Source organism: Scyliorhinus canicula, chromosome 6, assembly GCF_902713615.1.
Source record: "Scyliorhinus canicula chromosome 6, sScyCan1.1, whole genome shotgun sequence".
NCBI lineage: Eukaryota > Metazoa > Chordata > Chondrichthyes > Carcharhiniformes > Scyliorhinidae > Scyliorhinus > Scyliorhinus canicula.
Genome location: NC_052151.1, coordinates 12,484,353 through 12,509,709, shown reverse-complemented (window position 1 = coordinate 12,509,709; position 25,357 = coordinate 12,484,353). Strand labels below are relative to the sequence as shown.

The following is a 25,357-nucleotide window of genomic DNA, read 5'->3' as shown; positions in this document are numbered from 1 at the left end:
GCGCTCCTAGCTTACATTCTATCCCAGTTCGAAGCCAGCAGTATTAGAACCGGACAACGGCCATTGTTCCTCTGACTGAGTGGGCCACTCGAAGCTAAGTATAGGCTTTAGTAGTAGTTGTAGTTTAGTGAGTAGAGTTTATGCATGAGTAATAATTGACTGTGTATGTAAATAAACGTGCATTGATTTCAAACTTACTAACTGGTGTATCGAGTCATTGATCAGTATTCGGCTTTGAACCCTGTGGTTCTTGAGCAAAGGTAATTAAAACAGAGCAAATTAAGGGAAAGCATAACGAGCAACATGCTGCACTACTGTCAGAGGTGCCACCTTTTGGATGATATAAGTTAAACCGAGGCCATAGAACATAGAACATAGAACATAGAACGATACAGCGCAGTACAGGCCCTTCGGCCCTCGATGTTGCACCGACATGGAAAAAATCTAAAGGCCATCTAACCTACACTATGCCCTTATCATCCATATGCTTATCCAATAAATTTTTAAATGCCCTCAATGTTGGCGTGTTCACTACTGTTGCAGGTAGGGCATTCCACGGCCTCACCACTCTTTGCGTAAAAAACCCACCTCTGACCTCTGTCCTATATCTATTACCCCTCAATTTAAGGCTATGTCCCCTCGTGCTAGCCACCTCCATCCGCGGGAGAAGGCTCTCGCTGTCCACCCTATCTAACCCTCTGATCATTTTGTATGCCTCAAATCATCTCAAATGGATGTGAAGATCCCGTGTACCATTTCAAAGAAGAGCAAGGGCATTCTCCCCAGTATCCACATCACAAAAGCAGATTACTTAGCCTTTATTAAATTGCTATTTGCGTGTAAACTGGTTGTTGTGTTTCTTACAAATGTGGCTATACACATGAAATGTACTTCATGGGGGGGGGGGGGGGGGGGGGGTGCAGTAAAATGCTTTGGGAAGGTCTGAGGTCATTAAAGGTGCCATATAAATGCAAGTATTTCTTTATTTTTAAGAGAACACTGCCTCTTAAATGCAGTCAAAGTGTTCATATTTCTCCCTGGTTGATCCTGACAATGTAATGCAGCTAGGGGACATTAACATTCATTAAGGAAGTATGATGACACAGTGGTTAGCACTACTGCTTGACGGCACTGAGGACCTGGGTTCCAGCCCGTTGCACATTCTCCCTGTGTCTGCGTGGGTCTCACCCCCCACAACCCAAAGATGTGCAGGTTAGGTGGATTGGCCACACTAAATTGCCCCTTAATTAGAAAAAAAATAATTGGGTACTCTAAATTTAATTAGCTTCCTGAAATCAATGACGACCTAGTTAGTTTTGCTGACATTGAGGGCGAGATTGTTGTCATTGCAACACATCTCTATCTCCCTCCTGTACTCTGACTCATCGTTGTTTGAGAGCCGATCAACTACGTCATGTCATCAGCAAACTTGTAGATGGAGTTGGAACCGAATTTTGCCACACAGTCATGTGTGTATAAGGAGAGAGCAGCACGGTGGTGCAGTGGTTCTCCCTGCATCTGCGTGGGTTTCTTCCGGGTGTTCCGGTTTCCTCCCGCAGTCCAAAGATGTGCAGGTTAGATGGATTGGCCATGATAAATTGCCCCTAGTGTCCAGGATGTGTAGGTTAGGTTAAGGGTTATTGGCATCGAGTAGGAAAGTGGACTTGAATGGAGTGCTCTCAGAGTCAGTCAGAGAGCACTGTAGGGATCTGCACTGTAGGGATTCTGTGACTGTATAAAGGTTGGGTTGGGGATTAGGATTGTTTGGCTAATGGGCAGTACGGTGTCGCAGTGGTTAGCCCTGCTGCCTCACGGCGCCGAGGACCCAGGTTCGATCCCGACTCCGGGTCATTGTCCGTGTGGAGTTTGCACATTCTCCCTGTATTTGCGTGGGTTTCGCCCCCACAACCCAAAGATGTGCAGGGTAGATGGATTGGCCACACTAAATTGCCCCTTAATTGAAAAAAATTGAGTACTCTAAATTTATTTTTAAAAGGATTGTTTGGCTAAGATTCTGATATTTGGCCATCCGGGAACTTGGTTAGAGTTGTGTGGTTCATTAACGTTCACTGGATCAAGAAGAGGGACTGTGGTAAAAAGGCCAACAGCCTGAATTTTAGGCCCAATATAGAATTGTAACTTTAAATTAAGAATTGGACATTTAAAATTGAACCACAGTAGGGCAGCACGGTGGCCTAGTGGTTAGCACAGCTGCCTCACGTCGCTGAGGTCCCAGGTTCGATCCCGGCTCTGGGTCACTGTCCGTGTAGAGTTTGCACATTCTCCCCGTGTCTGCGTGGGTTTCACCCCCACAACCCAAAAATGTGCAGAGTAGGTGGATTGACCACACTAAATTGCCCCTTAATTGGAAAAAATAATTGGGTAATCTAAATTTATTTTTTTTAAATTGAACCACATTCAGAACCACAGATAGGCCTGATGGGAATTTGAACAGCTAAGTTTAAATATACTGGACAGAGACAGACAGCCAGGGCATGCATTGTAAACAAGATGTCATTGGATAATCGGTCCCATTCAAATGGATCGATTGTTGTGGATTGCCCAGATGCAGCTCGACTTTCTGGCACCTAGATTTTCCAGTACTACCATGTATGGGATGTTACATAAGGACGATGGACCTGAAGATCAGGTGGGTTCCTGATGTCCTGCAGAGTTGCAATCACCAACCTCATTGTGATCCCCGCCCCAAGACCTCATTGGCTGAGGGCCCGAGAAGCTTCTCGAAGGATGCGAAGAGGGGTATAAGGAAGAGGCATAAAGAGACCTCCCTAGCGAAGACTTGATACAGAGGCAATGGAAAAGACTCTATGGTGGGGCAGAGGACAGAAGGAATCAGAGTGCGAGGCTCACCTTTGCAGACAAAGGGCAGCACGGTGGCGCAGTGGGTTAGTCCTGCTGTCTCACAGCACCGAGGTCCCAGGTTTGATCCTGGCTTTGGGTTGCTGTGTGGAGTTTGCACATTCTCTCTGTATTTGGGGAGAATGTGCAAGGTTGGTGGATTGAACACACTAAATTGCCCCTGAATTGGAAAAAAATTAATTGTGTGCACTAAAATTTAATAAAATAATTTTAAAAACCTTTGCAGACGAAGGCGCTGAGACGACCGAGACTCGGAGGATTGAACCCGCAGGTCAATCCAGTTCACCGGCACAGGTAGTATTAAGAATTTTTGCCATAGGGCAGCACGGTGGCACAGTCACGGCGCTGAGGCCCCAGGTTCGATCCCGGCTCTGGGTCACTGTCCGTCTGGAGTTTTCACATTCTCCCCGTGTTTGCGTGGGTTTCGCCCTCACAACGCAAAGACGTGCAAGCTAGGTGGATTGGCCACGCTAAATTGCCCCTTAATTTGGGAAAAAATGAATTGGGTACTCTAATTTAAAAAAAAGATACAAATAGAACTAGTAATGGTAATTCATAACATTGCGAATGACAATCATTGAAATAAAAATAAAGGATGAATAATAAAGATTGCACATTTCTGAACAGTATACAAATAATTATATGTTGCAAAGTGCAGGTCTTAATTTACAGAATAAAAATGAAAGATTCGCTGCACTCTGTATTAAATTAGATCATGTTATCAGATTGAGTTTATTATATTCTCATTTCCAGACTACATAATGGCCTGCCTCCTACTCGAGGACCGAGTCAAGCTAGACATGCTCTGGCAATATTTAGCTGCAATGCGCATGATTGGTCCAATTGTGGACCAATCGTGCCCATCATCTTTTCTAATTGGTTATCTCTTTCCGCTCCTCTTGTGTTTGATTGGGTGCAGAGTGAGGCAAGGGCGTTCCCGCAGGTTGCAGCGTTGTCATTGGTTTGGTTCTGGGAGGGTGGTGGCAGTGGTTCCGGCTCTCTGTGTAAAGGGGCTGCTGCCTAGAAGCTTCTGTCAGCTACAATGTCTCAGGAGCAGAGTGGACTCACTGACGAGCAGGCTTCCAGTGCCTGTTGCGATCCCGCTGCAGAAACCAAGGTTAGGCAGAGGGTTGGGAGAAGAGCTGCAGAGTTGGGCAGACTGGGGTTAAAGTCTGGCCTCAGCGGATCCATTGGGGAGGTGGAGCCGCCACAGTGGTACTGGACCAACCAACTGTGTAGATTAACACAAATGGCGGGGGTTGGGGCAGTCCCGAATTAATAAATCAATATGAAGTGCTCAATCTGGTGTAGTACTGAGTCATTCTGAGCAGGAATATCATGTAACCTAACCAGGCTCTGCTGTCAGCTGGAAAGGACAGATAAGCTGCAGTTGGGCTCCGTGCCATTGAGTTTAGGGAAGGTTCTCACTTTTGAAAGCTATCCGCCTGTTGAGAAGAGCATGTGAGAACAAGATCAAGCGTGACTGTGCAACCCTTACTGTGCAACAGTGTGCTGACATTGATTCTCTAGGATCATGTGTGAACGATAACTACTTAATATTAGAAAAATGACAAAAAAATATAAGGAGGGGAACAATGATTTAGGTGGAGTTGTACACTCAAGTTTGTAAATGACATTTATGATGCAATTGTTAATTGTGTAGACACAGGGTCAGCATGGTGGTGCAGTGGGTTAGCACTGCTGCCTCACGGCGCCGAGGTCCCAGGTTCGATAATGGCTCTGGGTCACTATCTGTATGGAGTTTGCACATTCTCCCTCTGTTTACGTGGATCTCACCCCCACAACCCACTTAATTGGAAAAAAATGAATTGTGTACTCTAAATTTATTTTTTTTGAAGTTGTGTAGACAGGATCAGTAAATTACCAAGTGACATAGACAAATTAATTGAACTCCATTTGACAATGTACGGTAATCCACATTAGATTCAACAAGTAGGAATGAAAGTGGGAGGTTTGGAGGAACAAATAGATAGAATAAAAATATAATAATAATCGCTTTATTGTCACAAGTAGGCTTCAATGAAGTTACTGTGAAAAACTCCTAGTTACCACATTGCAGCGCCTGTTCGGGGAGGCTGGTACGGGAATTGAACCCACACTGCTGTCTTGTTCTGCATTATAAGCCAGCTGAAGGGCAGAACGGTGGCCTAGTGGTTAGCACAGCTGCCTCACGGTGCTGAGGTCCCAGGTTCAATCCCGGCTCTGGGTCACTGTCCGTGTGGAGTTTGCACATTCTCCCCGTGTCTGCGTAGGTTTCGCTCCCACAACCCAAAAATGTGCAGAGTAGGTGGATTGGCCATGCTAAATTGCCCCCTAATTGGAAAAAATAATTGGGTACTCTAAATTTATTTTTTAAAAGCCAGCTGTTTAGCCTAATGTGCTAACCTAGCCCCTAGATAACTAGCAGAGAATGGTTTTGATCTATCGACCTCTGGGTTATGGGCCCAGCATTCTTCCGCTGCGCATCTCTGCTCCCGATATGGTTGTCTCTGTACATGAATCTAAAGAAGTTAGGGTATAGGTTAGAATATAAAATGAGCACAGGGCAACACGGTGGCGCAGTGGGTTAGCCATGTTGCTTCATGGCGCCGAGTTCCCAGGTTCGATCCCGGCTCTGGGTCACTGTCCACGAGGAGTTTTCACATTCTTCCTGTATTTACGTGGGTTTCGCCCCCACAACCCAAAGATGTGCAGGGCAGGTGGATTGGCCACGCTAAATTGCCCCTTAATTGGAAAAAAAAAATGAATTTGGCACTCTAAATTTATAAAATAAATAAATAAAATGAGCACATAATTCTTCATTGTACAGAACCTTGGTCAGGCCCTATTTGAACTTCTGTGTTCATTTCTGCATCGTACACTTACAAAGGATATAATGGTCTTAGGAGAGAGTACATATTCACCATAGTGATACCATAGCTTAAAAGGTTTAAACATGAGCACAAGTTGCAGAAACAGGTTGTATTCCTCAAGTTTAGAGACCGAACGAAGTTGGGGTTAATACAGGGAAGCTATTTCCTCTGGGGAATTCTAGACCAAAGGTACACAATCAGAACCAGGGCATTTAGGAGGGAAATTTAGGAGCACAAAATGTGGTGAAAATGTGAACCTCTTTTCCTTCAAAGGCTGTGAATACTGAATAACATCAATAGATCTTTATTAGATAAGGATTTCTCGAAGTATGGAGTAAAAATAAACAGGTACAGAGCAGCCATGACTGATTGATGGAAGGTTTGTTCCTCAGGTGAAGATGTACAATTAATAAATAACTTGCAAGTGATCTGTTTTCTTCCCTAAATGTTGTATGTTTTCAAAATAAAGTTTTTAAAACTAGCACATTTATTTCCCAATGTTCATAGCAGATCCTCTCTTTCAGGATTTTGTGATGCAACAGACAATGTTGAGAGTGAAAGATCCGAAAAAATCTCTGGATTTTTACACCAGAATAATTGGAATGACGTAAGGAGCTTTTAAAATATATTAGAGAGAGAAAGGTAGGGAATGATTGTTTGTAGAGATAAAAGAAGCAAAAAATACAGACCAGTCCACAGACTGAAAACAAGATGGTGCTAACAAACCCTCTTTGGTCAGCAGCTGAAAGTCGGGTTTCTTTTTGGGCTGCACGTTTTCATTCTTCCATTTCTGCAGTGAAAGGTTAGATCTGAAGTAATTATCTCGCTTTATTTTTAGGTGTTAACTGGACAGTTGTTTCTTTCCAGTATTTTTGGCTTATGTTTTTTTTTGTCTTGCTAACTTGGATAACCTCTCCCTATCTCTGTAAAGAAACAAAGAACAGTACAGCATAGGAACAGGTCCTTCAGCTCTCCCAAGCCTGCGGCGATCACGTGTCCTACCTAGGCCAACTAACTGCCTGTATCCTTCTATTCCCCATCTGTTCACGTGCCTATCCAGATAAGTCTTAAAGGTCGCTAACTTATCTGCCTCAACCACCTCACTTGGCAGTGCATTCCAGGCCACCACCACCCTCTATGCAAAAAAGACTTTCCCTGCATATCCCCACTGAACCTATCCCCCCTCACCTTGAATTTGTGCCCCCTTGTAATTGTCATTTCTGCCCTGGGAAAAAGCCTCCAACTGTTCACCCTATCTATACCCCTCATAATTTTACAAACTTTTATCAGGTCACCCCCCCTCAATCCCTGTCTCTCTGGGGAGAACAATCCCACTTTATTCAATCTCTCCTCATAGCTAATACCCTCCATACCAGGCAACATCCTGGGAAACCTTTTCTATATTCTCTCCAAAGACTCCACGTCCTTCTGGTAGTGTGGTGACCAGAATTGGTCAAATGTGGCCTAACCAATAACTGAACATAATTTTCTCTCTCGGATAACCTTTGAACTCTGGCATCTTGAGCATTCCAAATTATAATTGCTCCATGTTGGTGGTTGTACTTCCAGTTGCCTTCGGCCCTACACCTCTCTTTTATCTCTATTTTGCTTTCTTCCTTTGAGACACTCCTATCTTTCCTTATTCTACTCCTTCTGATGGCCCTTCAATTTGTTTACAGACTCCTGCAGAAATTTGACTTCCCTTCTATGAAATTCACACTCTACTTTTTGGGTTTTGAGGACAAAAAGGAAATCCCAGCCGATAAGAATGAGCACACTGCCTGGACCTTCTCGAGGACCGGGACTATTGAGCTGACACAGTGAGTATAGTTTGGAGACAGGGAATTTGAATTCAACTGCAAGAGATTATTCTGCCTTCACTGAGTGCTGAAGATTGGAACTTCATTCCACTGTCAATGACTAGAGGTGTCATTGGGGGCTGGTTTAACACACTCGGCTAAATAGCTGGCTTTTAAAGCAGATCAAGGCAGGCCAGCTGCACGGTTCAATTCCCGTACCAGCCTCCCTGAACAGGCGACTAGGGGCTTTTCACAGTAACTTCATTGAAGCCTACTTGTGACAATAAGCGATTTTCATTTAATTCAAGTGGGTAAACACGGTTATTATCAATTAGAATGCCCTGCCTCTGAAGGTACTTGTTCTTTCCTATCTCCTTTTATATGTGTCTTAATAAAAAGGTTTAATAAGACATTCCATGATTGCTGAACTTTACAGATATGTGTAATACATGGCAAACAGTAGGGCAGCACGGTGGTGCACTGTTTCCTCACGGCGCCGAGAACTCGGGTTTGAATCCTGGCTCTGGGTCACTGTCCGTGTGGAGTTTGCACATTCTCCCCATGTCTGCATGGCTTTCACCCCCACAACCCAAAGATGTGCAGGCTAGGTGGATTGGCCAGGGTAAATTGCCCCTTAATTGGGTGAAAAAACAAATTGGGTACTCTAAATTTATCTTCAAAGCTAATACAAAAAATACATGGCAAACAATAATGTACAAAAGCAAGTTAATAACTTATAACTGCCTTTTTACATTTGAGTACGTAATTCTTTTATTTTTCCAATGAAGGGGCAATTTTCACGGCGCCGAGGTACCAGGTTCGATCCCGGTTCTGGGTCACTGTCTGTGTGGAGTTTTCACATTCTCCCTGTGTTTGCGTGGGTTTCGCCCCCACAACCCAAAGATGTGCAGGGTAGGTGGATTGGCCACACTAAATTGCCTCTTAATTTGAAAAATGAATTGGGTACTCTAAATTTATATTTAAAAAAATTAAGGGACAATTTACCAAGTAGCTGGTAAGAAGCTGCATGGTCAGAAGCTTGGGATCAAATAAGATGACGAGGTTGTGAATTCTCTGTTGAGCCTCAGACAGTAGCTGAGTAATGGGATGTTATTAGTGGTTATGGAATGCATTTTCAGGCGCTGAGGTGTTCCTGGATTAATTGATGGCCCCTTTTGTGTCTTTGGGAGTTGAGGAGAGTTATTCACTGAGAAGCGAGCCGAGACCTGACTGTATGTGAGACTTAATGAAATAGCCTCCTCATTATTTGCTCAGACTTGGAGAAATCCCACAGCTGAGAAGGCGTATGTGATACTTTTCTTTAAAAATTTTTTTAAAAATCTTTTATAAATTTAGAGTGCCCAATTCATTTTTTCCAATGAAGGGGCAATTTAGCGTGGGCAATCCACCTACACAGTACATTTTTGGTTTCATAGAATTTACAGTGCAGAAGGAGGCCACCCGGCCCATCGAGTCTGCACCGGCTCTTGGAAAGAGCCACCCTACCCAAGGTCAACACCTCCACCCTATCCCCATAACCCAGTAACCCCACCCAACACTAAGGGCAATTTTGGACACTAAGGGCAATTTATCAGGGCCAATCCACCTAACCTGCGCTGTGGGAGGAAACCGGAGCACCTGGAGGAAACCCACACACGCATGGGGAGGATGTGCAGACTCCGCACAGACAGTTACCCAAGCCGGAATCGAACCTGGGATCCTGGAGCTGTGAAGCAACTGTGCTATCCACAATGCTACCGTTTGTGGGGGCGAAACCCACGCAACACTGGGAGAATGACAGTGACCCAGAGCCGGGAGCGAACCTGGGACCTTGGTGCCGTGATGCAGCAGTGCTAACCGCTGTGCTGTCCTGTGATACTTGCCTTTATTAGTTGAGGCATAGAGTAAAGTAAAGTCAAAATAGTCCCAGATGACTATAGGCTGCTTTCCCTTGAGGCGGGAAGCTGACGGGTGATTTAACCTGAAGGGTCACCACACCTCAGGCAAGGGGCAAGGTTGAGAAGAATCACCCAGAGAGAATCTGGAACTCTCTGACTAAAAGAGTGATGGAGGCAGATACCCTCACAACATTTAAGGGAAATATAGCATAGGCTATGGGCCACGTGCTGGAAAATGGGATTAGAGTTATTAGGTGCTTGATGGCTGGCGTGGACACAATGGGCCAAAGAGTCTCTTTCCATACTGTAAAACTCTATGACGAAGGCAGCACGGTGGTGCAGTGGTTAGCACTGCTGTCTCACAGTCCTGTGGACCCTGATTCGATCCCGGTCCTGGGTTATTGTCCGTGTGGAGTTTGCACATTCTCCCCGTGTCTGCATGGGTCTCATCCCCACAACCCAAAGATGTGCAGGCTAGGTGGATTGGCCACACTAAATTGCCCCTTAATTGGGGGGGGGGGGAAGAATTGGGTATTCCAAATTTTAAAAAACTCTGACTGCGTTTTGGTCATATTAGCAGGTGAAAAAATGGTCTGACAATCTGCTGTATGTAAGAACTGAGGTTATCTTGCAATCTGAGAGGAACTCTCCAAATGGAACAGATTTCCCCCCTCCTGCTTCTCAATATGGAATTGCTGATCTTCCCACAATCTGCACCTTAAACTCTGGATTAGCTTTGCTCCCCCACGCCCTCTTCTCGGGATCATCCTCCGCAGCTTCCAAACGAATCTAATGGCCTGTTCCTGTGCCTGCCATTCCTACTGCTTCAAGTTGGTGCTCCTTTATTGTTGTAAAGTCAGTACCTTGGAATTCCCAACCTAACACTTGTGGGAGAGCCAACATCAAAACAGCTACAGTAATTCACTTTAGTGTCTGCTGAGGGCATCCAAGCTGATAGTAGACAAAATTAGGATTAATGGGAGATAAAGTCCTTTTCTAAATTTCTCCTTTTGGATATTTAAAAATACCTTCCTCTCTAACCAAGCATTTGGTCACCATTTTATAAAATCCAGTTAATTGGCTCATCAACTTATTTTTTTTATTAAACCTCTGAAACGCCTTGGGGCATTTTTCTATATTAAAGGCACAGTATAAATGCAAGTTGTTATGGAAGAAAGTCTGGTTTTGAGATGTGTTTTAAAAGCAGGGGGAAGTAGCAAAGCGATGAGATTTCAGGACGGAGTTCCAGAGGATCGGGTCCAGAGGACTCTACTGCCTTGGAGGAGTGGGTGCACGGCTGGACCTGGAATTGGTGAAGATTTCACAGCTGAGTGGGTTAGGCCACGAGTGATTTGCTGATGCGATGGTGTGATATATATTTGCAGAAAGGAACCGTGTGATCTTGAACCCTTAATGTTCTGGTTTGTGTTTTACAGCAACTGGGGAACTGAGAATGATGAAAACCAGGCCTATCATAATGGGAACTCTGATCCTCGAGGATTTGGTGAGTTCGACTCCTCATTTTGGTAATAAGTGACTGTGCTGCACAAAGAGAGAGAAGGCCCAGCTTCAGTTCCCACATTGATGAAGTGACATTTCGTTGTTGGGCCACTATTATGTTAATTGGTCTCAATATTCTAGATGGGAAAACAGTGACGAGTGTATATTTTTAGGAGGGTGAGGAAACTTGCAAAGGTCCTTGCTCCAGATTCCTTTTGTGTGTTTTAGAGGAATGGTTGGCTCTGGTACCTGCCACTGTTTTTCATAAAATTTACAGTGCACAAGGAGGCCATTCGGCCCATCGAGTCTGCACCGGCCCTTGGAAAGGGCACCCTTATTAAGCCCACAGCTCTACCCAATCCCCATAACCCAGTAACCCCAAGTAACCTTGAAGGGCAGCACGGTGGCACAGTGTTTAGCATTGCTGCCTCACGGTGCCGAGGTCCCAGGTTCGATCCCGGCTCTCGGGTCACTTTCCGTGTGGAGTTTGCACATTCGCCCCGTGTTTGCATGGGTTTCGCCCCCACAATGCAAAAGATGTGCAGGATAGGTAGCTTGGCCATGCTAAATTGACCCTTAATTGGAAAAAATAAATTGGGTATTCTAAATTTTTTTTAAAAAGTAACCTTTTTGGACACTAAGGGCAATTTATCATGGCCGATCCACCTAACCTGCACATCTTTGGACTGTGGGAGGAAACCGGAGCACCCGGAGGAAACCCAAGCGGACAGGGAGAGAAAGTGCAAACTCCACACAAACAGTGACCCGTGGCCGGGATCAAACCCGGGTCCTCGGTGCTGTGAGGCTAACCACTGCGCCTGGTTTCTAACTGAAATGTGCACTGGATACTGCTCCTTGGCTGAGAGCTAACTTGAGGACAAAGTGGATTGTTTCAAGTATTTGTCAAAGTCACCCAGACTCAAAACGTTAGTTTCTTTCTCTCTCACAGATGCTGTCAGGCCTGCTGAGATTGTCCAGTGTTTTCTGTTTTTGTGCTGTTCTTAATGGAAGAGGATACTCGAGCAATCTAACTGACAGTCAGTGTTTTGAATTTTCATTTGGATCTCATGTTCACCTGCAGGTCACTTGGGCATTGCTGTCCCTGATGTTTATGCTGCCTGTAAACGCTTTGAGGAACTGGGAGTAAAGTTTGTAAAGAAACCAGATGATGGTGAGTAATCACTGCAGTTGCTGATATTTGTTTATCTATTTTTATTTTTTTAAATATAAATTTAGAGTACCCAATTCATTTTTTCCAATTAAGGGGCAATTTAGTGTGGCCAATCCACCTACCCTGCACATCTTTGGGTTGTGGGGGTGAAATCCACGCAAACACGGGGAGAATGTGCAAACTCCACACGGACAGTGACCCAGAGCCGGGATCGAACCTGGGACCTCAGCGCCGTGAGGCAGCAGGGCTAACCCACTGCGCCACCGTGCTGCCCCGATATTTGTTTATTTTGAGCAATCTCAACTGAGACTTTGCACTCGCAAATTTTACAATCATTTGATTATTGTTCTCAGAAGTATTCTCAAAATTCTTCCATTGAATGGAGATGGTGCTGCATAACTACAATTTAAATTTGCTGCCCAAAACGTTTTCTCCTTTCACTTGTACTTTTGTAGTGTTTGATGGTTGGGGAACCATCATATCGAATTTGAAGGGTAATGAATGCCTTCTGTTTGAACACTAATATGCTCCACGGGCGGCATGTGGCGCAGTGTTAGCACTGGGACTGCGGCCCTGAGGACCCGGGTTCGAATCCCGGCCGTGGGTCACTGTCTGTGTTGAGTTTGCACATTCTCCCCATATATTCAGGCCTCAATCAAATCAGCTATGATATAAGTGAATGGCAGAGCAGGCTCAATATGTCAAATGGTTATCCCAGCTCCTATTTCTGAAGATCGAGAGGATCGTAGAGGCTGTGGTAGAGGAAAGAATTAAAATGGTACAAAATCACAGCCTCTGTCTGCGTGTTGTGCAGGTTAGGTGGGTTGGCCACGCTAAATTGCCCCTTAATTGAATAAAATAAATAATTGGGTACTCTAAATTTATTTTTATTAATAATAATAATAATAATAATAATAATATGCTCCACGATACAGAGGCTGTGATTTTGTACCATTTTAATTCTTGCCTCTACCACAGCCTCTACGATCCTCTCGATCTTCAGAAATAGGAGCTGGGATAACCATTTGACATATTGAGCCTGCTCTGCCATTCACTTATATCATAGCTGATTTGATTGAGGCCTGAATTTCATTAGCCTGCCTGTCCCCATAACCCTCCTTTGTCAATTGAAAATCTGTCCATCCCCATCTTGAAAATATTCAATGCCCCAACTTGCTGGGGTTGAGAATTCCAAAGAGAAAAAAGTCCTCCGAAGAAATTCCTCCTCTTTTTTTACCATGGGAAACTCCTTATTTTCAAATGTTCCTGCTTTCCCCTATGAGGGAAAATATCCCCTCAGCGTCTACCCTGTCAAGCCCCCAAAGAATCTTGTTTGTTTTAATCGGTCACCTCTCATTCTTCTAAATACCAAATATAGGCCCAACCTGCTCAACATTTGTTCTTTAAACAACCCCTTCATCTTGGGACTCAGCTGAGTGAATCTTCCCTGATTTGCTTCCGACGCATGTATGTCCCTCCTTGTGTAAAGACACCAAAACTGCAGAGTACTCGAGATGCAGTTCATCAATGTCCTGTACAGCTTCAGCAAGACTTCTCTACTTTTATATTCCGTTCACAAAGAACAAAGAAAATTACCGCACAGGAACAGGCCCTTCGGCCCTCTAAGCCTGCACCTATCATGCTGCCCATCTGAACTAAACTTCCCTTGCCTTCCGGGGACCATATCCATCTATTCCCATCCTATTCATGTATTTGTCAAGGCACCCCTTAAAAGTCACTATCGTATCTCCTTCCACTACCTGCCCCGACAGCAAGTTCCAGGCTCCCACCACCCACTGTGTAGAAAATCCTGCCTCATACATCTCCTTTCAACTTTGCCCCTCGCACCTTCAACTTATGCCCTTTGTAATTGACTCTTCCACCCTGGGAAAAAGCTTCTGACTATCCACTGTCCATGCCCCTCATAATCTTGTAAATTCTATTAGGTCGCCTCCCAACCTTCGTCGTTCCAGTGAGAACAAACCAACCTCTCCTCTAAGCTAATGCCCTCCATACCAAGCAACATCCTGGTAAACCTCTTCTGTACCCTCTCCAAAGCCTCCACATCCTTCAGGTAGTGTGGCAAATCCATGTTGCCTCTCGCTAATCCGTCCACTTATTTCCAAGTGGGAGTAAATCCTGTCTCGAAGAATCCTCTCCATAATTTCCCCAGCACTGACTTAAGGCTCACCGGCTTGTAATTACCTGGATTATCCTTGCTACCCTTCTTAAACAAATGAACAGTATTGGCTATTCTCCAATCCTCCGGGACCTCACCTGTGGCCAGTGAGAACTCAAAGATTTCTCTCAAGGCCCCAGCAATTTCCTTCCTTGCCTCCCCCAGTATTCTGGGGTATATCCCATCAGGCCCTGGGGACTTGTCTATCTTAATGTTTTTCAAGACCCCCAATACTTCCTTTTTTATCTCAACGTGACCCAGACATTCTACACGCCCTTCCCCAGACTCATCATCCACCAAGTCCTTCTCATTGGTGAATACTGATGCAAAGTACTAATTTAATACCTCGCCCATTTCCTCTGGCTCCACGCATAGATTCCCTCCCCTGTTCATGAGTTGGCCAGCCCGCTCCCTGACTACCCTCTTGCTCTTCATAAAAGTATAAAAAGCCAGGGCAGCACGGTGGCGCAGTGGTTAGCCCTGCCGCCTCACGGCGCTGAGGTCCCAGGTTTGATCCCGGCTCTGGGTCACTGTCCGTGTGGAGTTTGCACATTCTCCCCGTGTTTGCGTGGGTTTCGCCCCCACAACCCAAAGATGTGCAGGCTAGGTGGATTGGCCACGCTAAATTGCCCCTTAATTGGAAAAAATAATTGGGTACTCTAAATTAAAAAAAAAAAAGTATAAAAAGCCTTGGGATTTTCCTTCGTCCCGCTGGCCAATGACTTTTCGTGACCCTTTTTAGCCCTCCTGACTCCTTGCTTAAGTTTCTTTACACTTTCCTTGTATTCCACACTTGCTTCATGTGTTCCCAGTCTGCTAGCCTTGACAAATGCTTCCTTTTCTTTTTGACTAGACTCTCACTATCTCTCGTTATCCAAGGTTCCCGTAACTTGCCATACTTGTCCTTCATCCTTACAGGAACATGCCCATCCTGAATTCCTATTAACTTGCACTTGAAAGCCTCCCCCATGCCAGATGTTGATTTGCTCTCAGACATCTGCTCCAATCTACATTCTTCAGTTCCTGCCAAATATTGTTGTAATTAGCCTTCCCCCAATTTGGCGTCTGAGGATTACACTTATCATCTTTTTAAAATAAATTTAGAGTATCCAATTATTTTTTTTCCCAATTAAGGGGCAATTTAGCGTGGCCAATCCACCTAACCTGCACATCTTTTGGGTTGTGGGGGTGAAACCCACACAGACACGGAGAATGTCCAACCTCCACATGGACAGTGACCCAGGGCCGGGATTTGAACCCGGGTCCTCAGCGCCGCAGTCCCAGTGCTAACCACTGCGCCATCGTGTTGCCCTTACACTTATCTTTATCCATCAGTACCCGAAAGCTAACTGAATTGTGGTCAATGTTCCTGAACTATTTCCCTACTGAAATGTCGACCACCTGGCCGGGCTCATTCCCCAATACCAGGTCCAGTATGGCATCTTCCCTAGTTGGACGATCTACATACTGTTTTAAGAAGCCCTGCTGGATGCTCCTTACAAACTCTGCACCATCTATGCACTAAGTGAGGCCCAGTCAATATAGGGAAAGTTAAAGTCTATTGTGTACGTTTTCTTGGCTGCAAAAAAATGCTTTTCACTGTACTTCGATACATGTGACAAATAAATCAAATCAAATCACCCTCCACAACAACCCTGTTACTTTTACACTTGCCAAAATCCTACATATCTGTTCCTCTATCTCTCATTGGCTGTTGGGAGGCCTGTAGTAAACCCCCAACATTGTGACTACACCCTTCCTATTCCTTTTTTTAGAAAAATAAATAAATTTAGAGTACCAAATTCATTTTTTCCAATTAAGGGGCAATTTAGCGTGGCCAATCCACCTACCGGCACATCTTTGGGTTGTGGGGGCGAAACCCACGCAAACACGGGGTGAATGTGCAAACTCCACACGGACAGTGACCCAGAGCCGGGATCGAACCTGGGACCTCGGCGCCATGAGGCAGCAGGGCTAACCCACTGCGCCACCATGCTGCCCTCACCCTTCCTATTCCTGAGCTCTACCCATATTGCCTCGCTGTATGAGCTCTGAGGTGTCTTCCCGCAGTACAGCTGTGATATTCTCCTTAACTCCCCCACCCCTTCTACATCCCCCTCTATCCCGCCTGAAATATGTGTCCTGTAACGTTAAGCTGCCAATCCTGTCCTTCCCTTAACCAAGTCTGTGTAATGGCAAGAACATCATAGCCTTGCAATAAAGGCCAACATTCCATTTGCCTTTCTAATTCCGTGCTGTACCTGCATACTAACCTTTTGTGATTCATGCACCAGGACATCTAGGTCCCTCAGTAACCAAGATCTGCCGTCTCTCTCCATTCCAATAATATAGCGCTTATTTATTCTTCCTGGCAAAGTTGACAACCTCAAATTTTCCACATCTGCCAAACCTTTGTTTATTCACTTAACCTATCTGTATCCATTTGCTGACTTTGTATTCTCCACAAAACTTGCTTCACCGCCTACCTTTATATCGGCAACAGATTAGCTACAATACATTCTGCCCCTTCATCCAAGTCATTAATATAGACATTGTAAAGAGCTGAGGCCCCAGAACTGATTACTGGCATTTCAGAAAGTGTCAGGTGGAAAATACAGTCGCGAACCAAGAGGATTACAGAAGAACATAAGAACATAAGAACTAGGAGCAGGAGTAGGCCATCTGGCCCCTCGAGCCTGCTCCACCATTCAATGAGATCATGGCTGATCTTTTGTGGACTCAGCTCCACTTTCCGGCCCAAACACCATAACCCTTAATCCCTTTAGTCTTCAAAAAACTATCTATCTTTATCTTAAAAACATTTAATGAAGGAGCCTCAACTGCTTCACTGGGCAAGGAATTCCATAGATTCACAACCCTTTGGGTGAAGAAGTTCCTCCTAAACTCAGTCCTAAATCTACTTCCCCTTATTTTGAGGCTATGCCCTCTAGTTCTGCTTTCACCCGCCAGTGGAAACAACCTACCCACATCATTAGATTAGAAAAGTGGAGAGGGATAATGAGAAAAGATTGGCAGCCAACAATGTTCAGGGGTACAGGAAAATGGCACTAAGCCATGATGCTCTTTTGGAGATCTGATGCAGACACGATGGCCAAATGGCCTTGTTCTGTGCAGCAATGATTCTGTGATAAAGAGGAATACCAAAGTCTCCTCTCTAAATGGTAAAAGAAGGAACAGGGTCATTGGGGACCTAAAAGGGAATTTGCACATTGAGGCAGGGAGCATGGCTGAGGTATTAAATTAATACTTTGCATCTATTTTTAAAGCCATAGAATCTCTACAGGACAGAAGGAGGCCATTTGGCCCATCGAGTGTCTGCACCGACCCTCTGAAAGAGCACCCTACCTAGTCCCTATCCCCACTTTGTTGGACACTTGAGGGACAATTTAGCACAAAGAAAATTACTGCACGGGAACAGGCCCTTCGGCCCTCCCACCCTGTGACGATCCAGATCCTTTATCTAAACCTGTTGAAAGAACAAAGAAAATTACAGCACGGTCAACCCACCTAACCTGCACATCTTTGGACTATGGGAGGAAATCGGAGCACCCAGAGGAAACCCACGCAGACACGGGGAGAACGTGCAGGCTCCGCACAGTTAAGCAAGGCTGGAATTGAACCCAGGTCTCTGGCACTCTGAGGCAGCAGTGCTAACCACTGTGCCACTGTACCAAGAGCATAGGTGCTACCAACGACCCGTTGAATAGACTGTTGGTACTGAAATTTGACAAGGCACTGGGACTGGATGAGGTGGATCCAAGGGTATTGAAGGAAGTCAGTGGAAATTGCAGGGGAACTGGCCATAATCTTTTCATCTTCCCTAAGCTTGGAACATGCCAGAAGAATGGCAAATTGCAAACATTTCACCTTTGTTCAAAAAAGAGCCACGGAGGGCGCATGTGGCCCAGTGGTTAGCACTGCAGCCTATGGCACTGAGGACCCGGGTTCGAATCCCGACCCTTGGTCACTGTCCGTGTGGAGTTTGCACATTCCCCCCGTATCTGCTTGGGTTTCACCCCTACAACCCAAAGATGTGCAGGGTAGGTGGATTGGCCACGCTAAATTTCCTCTTAATTGGGAAAAAAAGAATAATAGGGTACTCTAAATTTTTTTTAAAGGTTATATGGATAAATCCAGCAACTACAAACCAGTCAGTTTAAATTCAGTTCTGGGCAAATTTCTAGAAACTATTATTTGGGATGGAATTAATAGTTACAAATGTGGGTTGATTAGGGGTGCCAGCATGGATTTCTGAGAGGAAATCAAGAGGAAGTTGATACTAAATTGGCTGAGTAAGAGGAAAGCGAGAGTAATGGTCAATCGGTATTTTTCAGGGTGGAGGAATGTTTGTAGTGGTGTTCCACAAGGGCCGGTATTCAGATCTGCCACCATCGGGAACATTCTTTCTGAATCTACCCTGTCTAATTCTGTTACAATTTTGTACGTTTCTATGAGATTCTCTCTCACTCTTCTAAACTTCAAAGAATATAATCCGAACCGATTTAGTGTCTCCATTGAACTGGCCTCCACCACATTGCCAGTCAATGCATTCCAGACCTTCAGTACCCAATTCTTTTTTCCAATTAAGGGCAATTTTGTGCGGCCAATCCACCTACCCTGCACATCTGAGTTGAGGTGATCAAGATGAACATACTGCTGGTGTTCCTCTTCCTGTTCAGATCATTCATTCCCAAGGCCTTCTTCCACAACATAGTCAAAATGATCATGGCGTTTGTGTGGGAGGGAAAGAACCCAAGAATCCCCAAATTAACACTGCAGAAGAGAAAAGACATAGGCCTAGCACTACCACTGGGCAGCTACGGTAGAGTGAGGGGATGAATACACGAACCCACTGTGGAATGGGTGCAGATGGAGGAGTTTTCCTGCAAGGGAACAACACTCCGGGCCCTCGACACAGCAGCGCTCCCATTCCCCCATGACGAAACACACATCCTGCCCAGTGGTGATAGCCAATTATCTGAATGGAAACCACATGCATAGTTTCGGGGAAAAGTAGGACATGGAACCAGATGAGGCAACGTTTTGGTCTGACCGAGATGCCACCCATCTGCGGAAACCACAAGTTCCCACCAGCCATGCTACACACCACTTCGAAAAATGGAGACAGGACGGGGGGACGCTAACAGTCAGGGGAGTCAGATTAGCGGCACTGAGTGAACTGATGGGAGGACCAGAATCTACCGACTGGACAGGAACTTGGACACCTCCAGGTAAAGCACTTTCTCTGCAAGGAGACCGTAGGATGCCTCAGGAATCACATTGCTAGAGGAGCTGATAAATGTGGGCGGTAAAGAAGGGGGAAACTGTGGGAAAATCTATGGACAGCTACTGGACAGTGCAAGACTGCCACTGGATGAAGCCAGACGAAAATGGGAAGACGAACTGAGACAGAAGTGAGCTGGGGACTCTGGAGTGAAGCACTGAGCAGGGCCAACTCCACCTCCTCCTGCACAAGGCTCAGCCTCCTGCAGTTCAAGGTGGTGCACCGAGTGCACCTAACCATAACTCGAATGAATAGGTTCTTCCCGGAGGTGGAAGATAAATGTGAAAGGTGCCAGAGAGGCCCGGCCAACCAAACCCATATGTTTTGGGCCCGTCCAAACTTGTAGGGTTCTGGACAGCCTTCTTCGGTTCCAAGGTTGTGGGGGTTAGGGTGGAGCTGTGCCCAAGAGTGGCAACCAGAACAGCCAGAGCTACACATGGGGAAGAGGGCCGACACCCTAGCTTTCTCTTCCCTAATCGCACGTTGGAGAATCCTGCTCGGCTGGTGATCAGCAGCACCACCCACAGCTGCAGACTGGCTGGCAGACCTGGAGGAATTTTTCCATTTGGAGAAGATCAAATACACCATCCGAGGGTCGGAAGAAGGCTTCCTCAAAGCATAGGGGCAGTTTGTCGGCCTGTTCTAAGCCAACAGTGAGTAGGGAAAAAGAGAGAGACGTGAGAAAACAGACCGGGACACACAACTCTAGGGGAGGGGGGTGAGGAAGAGAGGAGGAAACGTGGCGAAACTACAGGGAGAAGCGGGGGCTAGGGGACAGAACATCCTGAAAGAAAGAGGGGATACCAAGGAGGGGCCAGGGAGAGGGGGGCAGGGAGAAGGGAACACCAAAAATGATTATATGTATACAAGAACCTCACGTATTGTAAATATTTTTTTTTTAATTTAGAGGACCCAATTATTTTTTTCAATTAAGGGGCAATTTAGCGTGGTCAATCCACCTATCCTGCACATAGAACATAGAACGATACAGCGCAGTACAGGCCCTTCGGCCCACGATGTTGCACCGACATGGGAAGTCAAAAACTAAAGGCCATCTAACCTACACTATGCCATTATCATCCATATGCTTATCCAATAAACTTTTAAATGCCCTCAATGTTGGCGAGTTCACTACTGTTGCAGGTAGGGCATTCCACGGCCTCACCACTCTTTGCGTAAAAAACCTACCTCTGACCTCTGTCCTATATCTATTACCCCTCAATTTAAGGCTATGTCCCCTCGTGCTAGCCACCTCCATCCGCGGGAGAAGGCTCTCACTGTCCACCCTATCTAACCCTCTGATCATTTTGTATGCCTCTATTAAGTCACCTCTTAACCTTCTCTCTAACGAAAACAACCTCAAGTCCATCAGCCTTTCCTCATAAGATTTTCCCTCCATACCAGGCAACATCCTGGTAAATCTCCTCTGCACCCGTTCCAAAGCTTCCACGTCCTTCCTATAATGAGGCGACCAGAACTGTACGCAATACTCCAAATGCGGCCGTTACAGAGTTTTGTACAGCTGCAACATGACCTCATGGCTCCGGAACTCAATCCCTCTACCAATAAAGGCCAACACACCATAGGCCTTCTTCACAACCCTATCAACCTGGGTGGCAACTTTCAGGGATCTATGTACATGGACACCGAGATCCCTCTGCTCATCCACACTACCAAGAATTTTACCATTAGCCAAATATTCCGCATTCCTGTTATTCTTTCCAAAGTGAATCACCTCACACTTCTCCATATTAAACTCCATTTGCCACCTCTCAGCCCAGCTCTGCAGCTTATCTATGTCCCTCTGTAGCCTGCAACATCCTTCCGCACTGTCTACAACTCCACCGACTTTAGTGTCATCTGCAAATTTACTCACCCAACCTTCTGTGTCCTCCTCTAGGTCATTTATAAAAATGACAAACAGCAACGGCCCCAGAACAGATCCTTGTGGTACGCCACTTGTAACTGAACTCCATTCTGAACATTTCCCATCAACCACCACCCTCTGTCTTCTTTCAACTAGCCAATTTCTGATCCACATCTCTAAATCACCCTCAATCCCCAGCCTCCGTATTTTCTGCAATAGCCGACCGTGGGGAACCTTATCTAACGCTTTACTGAAATCCATATACACCACATCAACTGCTCTACCCTCGTCTACCTGTTCAGTCACCTTCTCAAAGAACTCGATAAGGTTTGTGAGGCATGACCTACCCTTCACAAAACCATGCTGACTATCCCTAATCATATTATTCCTATCTAGATGATCATAAATCGTATCTCTTATAATCCTCTCCAAGACTTTACCCACAACAGACGTGAGGCTCACCGGCCTATAGTTACCGGGGTTATCTCTACTCCCCTTCTTGAACAAAGGGACCACATTTGCTATCCTATGGTAGAGGGTTGTGGGGGTGAAACCCACGCAGACACGGGGAGAATGTGCAAACTCCTCACGGACAGTGACCCAGAGTCAGGATTCGAACCCCGGGTCCTCAGCGCCGTAGGCAGCAATGCTAACCACTGTGCCACGCGTATTGTAAATATTGAATGTAAAGTGTTACTGTGTATAAATGAAAATGCCAATCAAAATATTTTTAAAAAACAATAATGCCTCGTGGGGCAAGTCACAGGCAAGACTTCAACAAGATGGAGAAGATGGGAAATGGAGTAAATTACAATACCAATGGTTGCTTTTTTTCTTCTTGCATCAGGTAAAATGAAGGGGCTCGCTTTCATTCAGGATCCGGATGGTTACTGGATAGAGATTCTCAGCCCAAACCAAATGCTCACCATAGTTCCTTAGGTGTGGCCGATGAAGTTGAATGAGAAGTTTCATACTTAAATACACAGAGCATTGATTGCTCAAACCCTTGAGTTGTACCAACAAAATAAATACCTCTGTACCTTCAGTCAAACACTACAGTATTGTTTGCCATGAAAGTAACTACAATTAGGGTGGCATTTCAGCATTTAACATATATTTGTAGACTGGGAATTTTCCATCAATGCCCTCATGCACCAGAGGTCATGTTAACCAATACCAGGGTTTCATCCCCATCCCCACAACTCCAAAATGTGCATGTTCGGTGGATTGGCCACGCTAAATTGCCCCTTTAATTGAAAAAAAAATTAAAAATTGGATACTCAAAATTTATTTTTAAAAAACAATCCCAGGGAAAGGTTTTGGCCGGAATGTTCCATGACTGTCAAGTCTGGATCTGCAAGAACTGAAGGTGAAAACTTGACCAATCTAAATAAAAAATGCTGCGTAAATTGTGATATCTAACTTGCCAGCACACAACCTCCCATTTTACAATCTTTAGTGAGGGGATGAGAAGACACACACATTTTTGCTGCAGAACACAAAACATGTTGTCGAGTGTTTGTCCAAGACTTCAAATACACATTTCAATTTAAGATAGTTGTAAACTGCAGCTCTTAGTGTAATATCTGGCTAAAAAGTGATGGGGAATATCAACTCCCCACCTATCTCTCCAATTCAATTTTAACTTCTTGGAAACTCTTTTCTGAAGGACATGTGTTGAGCTCAACTGATGATCATCCAATGAAAACCGGCTTGACAAATGTCAGAGAAAAGTTTTGTCTTGGCTGAAGTTCACCTGCAAACTACTGCTGTCTAAAATTCTCAACCATTTCACTGAAGCTCCTCCAAAGACAAATTGGCAAATCCGTTCCCATTTACTATGTTGCGAAGTAGATTATAACCTTCCACCTCTGCTCAACTAGCTGAAGGAAACCTTTCCAGTCTGTTAATATTGTTGGTACTTACTTTGTTTTCATGAGAAATCTGATTCTTGCTTTGTGATGCCCAGCTCTTTCAGCTAGACGTGGGAGCAATCCCACATGCAAATTTGTGGATTAACTGAATCTGAATTGCCATTAACAAGCATCATGGCTAATTGCTTTCATGTAGAACCTTACCTATAATAAATGTTTATTTTCTACAATATACTTTTCAGTGGTCTGATTGTCTTTTTGCCTCCCTGTTCACATACTGAATGGAAGCTTCTGGGTTTTAAGTTCCTTGGAGCTGTTAGTACTGTATAGGACAAGAAAATAGAAGATATTTTACAATAGCAAACTACCATCAAACCCACCCCACCTCAACATCCCTCAGTTTCCCACTGTTCAAAGACATACCTTTTGTCTATGGAACCAATTTATCTTCAATCCCTTTTCCTAACAGAACTGTGCAGCCCAGAAAATGGTCTGTGATTGGCTTGCCTCTGGAGAAAATTAGCGAGGAATACCAGGATGCACAAAATACTGGGAGAGACAGAAACTACGAGTATAAAGAATAGTAAGTTAATCGGTGAAGTTGGAGTGTGGGAAAGGAATGACACTTAGGCGCTATTTAATGGAACATTTTGAAGTTCAGTTGTGGTGGTTTTAGTTCCCCACCGCTGTCGAATGACAGTCACTGTTTTTGGGCCCTGGGGAGTTTCTCACCAGTATAGCCCACACTTAGAATATTTTTTATCACTGGGGAGTTGAATTCAAATCGGCCCGCCATTTTGAAAGTGTGCCATGATCTCTAAGTAGGCTTATGGGTCCCCCACCCCCCCGGTCATTGTCACCCCCTACACATATGGGCATTACTCCACACCCCCTCAAGTAGGAAACCCCACTTTGGGGTCTCTGGGGGCCTCCCCCTTCCAGAACCTGTCAGCCCTGCACCCCCCCCCCCCCCCCCTCCTGACCCCTGCCAGTGCCACCTAGCAGTGCCTCTGCTAGCTTGGCAGTTCCACCTGGTTATCTTGGCAGTGCCAGAGTGCCCACATTCCAGGGGCTATGTTGCTCTATCGCTGGCCACCCAGGGGTCTCCGATGGCCTGGGTGACCCCCTGGCTGCTGTTCCACCTGGTCCACGTTTGTGTGGACCAGTACTGAATGGCACTTACCAGGTAAGTAGGCCTCACGTAGGTTGAAGGTCTACTTACCCGAGCGCGGCTTGGTCCCACCCATGGCGTCCTGGCTGTCGGGAAGCCTGCGGGAAACTTCACCCGGCATCTACCAGCCACACCGCGCTCCCATTGGGGTTACTCCCTGAGGGCGAGTGTGCATGTATGTGAATGCACAAAGTATAGTAAATAAGATTGGGGAGTAACAGGTGCAGATTGCATTGTGGAAATAAGATGTTGTGGCAATAACAGAGACCTGGCTCAAGGGAGGCACGACTGGGTGTTAAATATTCCTGGGCACAAGGTGTTCAGAAAGCTAGGTATTGGTAAAGGAAAGCATCTCCCAGAGCTTTCAAGGACAGGATCAATTAGACGAAAGCTAAGGAACAAAACTGCTGCAAGTACATTGCTAGGTATAATCTCTCGGCTGCAACTAGTAAGAGGAATGTAGAAGAACAAATCTGCAGGGAAATTACAGAGAGATGCAAACATTATAGATTAGCTATAATGGGGGAATTTAATTACCCGAATGTACACTTTGTTCAGTGGTCATATGAAAAGCAGAGAGGGAAATGGTTCTTCGAATGTATTCATGAAAATTCCTTGCAGAGTATGTGTCCAGTTGAACAAGCAAGGGTGCAATGTTGGACCTGGTTCTTGGAAATGAGATGAGAGGAGCAGCAGGGTGGCGCAGTGGTAAGCACTGCTGCCTCACGGCACTGAGGTCCCAGGTTCGATTCCGGCTCTGGGTCATTCTCCCCGTGTTTGTGTGGGTTTTGTCCCCATAACCCAAAGATGTGCAGGCTAGGTGGATTGCCCACGCTAAAT

The 25,357-nt window shown here is 45.4% G+C and overlaps 1 protein-coding gene across 1 annotated transcript; it reads left to right on the top strand.

The window, feature by feature from the left end:
- Positions 1 to 3,806: 3,806 nt before the first annotated feature.
- glo1 (glyoxalase 1) lies at positions 3,807 to 23,580 on the top strand. The gene is made up of 6 exons (XM_038798960.1): positions 3,807 to 3,997; positions 6,278 to 6,360; positions 7,433 to 7,573; positions 10,887 to 10,954; positions 12,032 to 12,121; positions 22,320 to 23,580. The coding sequence occupies exons 1-6, from the start codon at positions 3,923 to 3,925 to the stop codon at positions 22,409 to 22,411; spliced, it is 549 nt and encodes a 182-aa protein (XP_038654888.1). The 5' UTR covers positions 3,807 to 3,922; the 3' UTR covers positions 22,412 to 23,580.
- Positions 23,581 to 25,357: the final 1,777 nt, after the last annotated feature.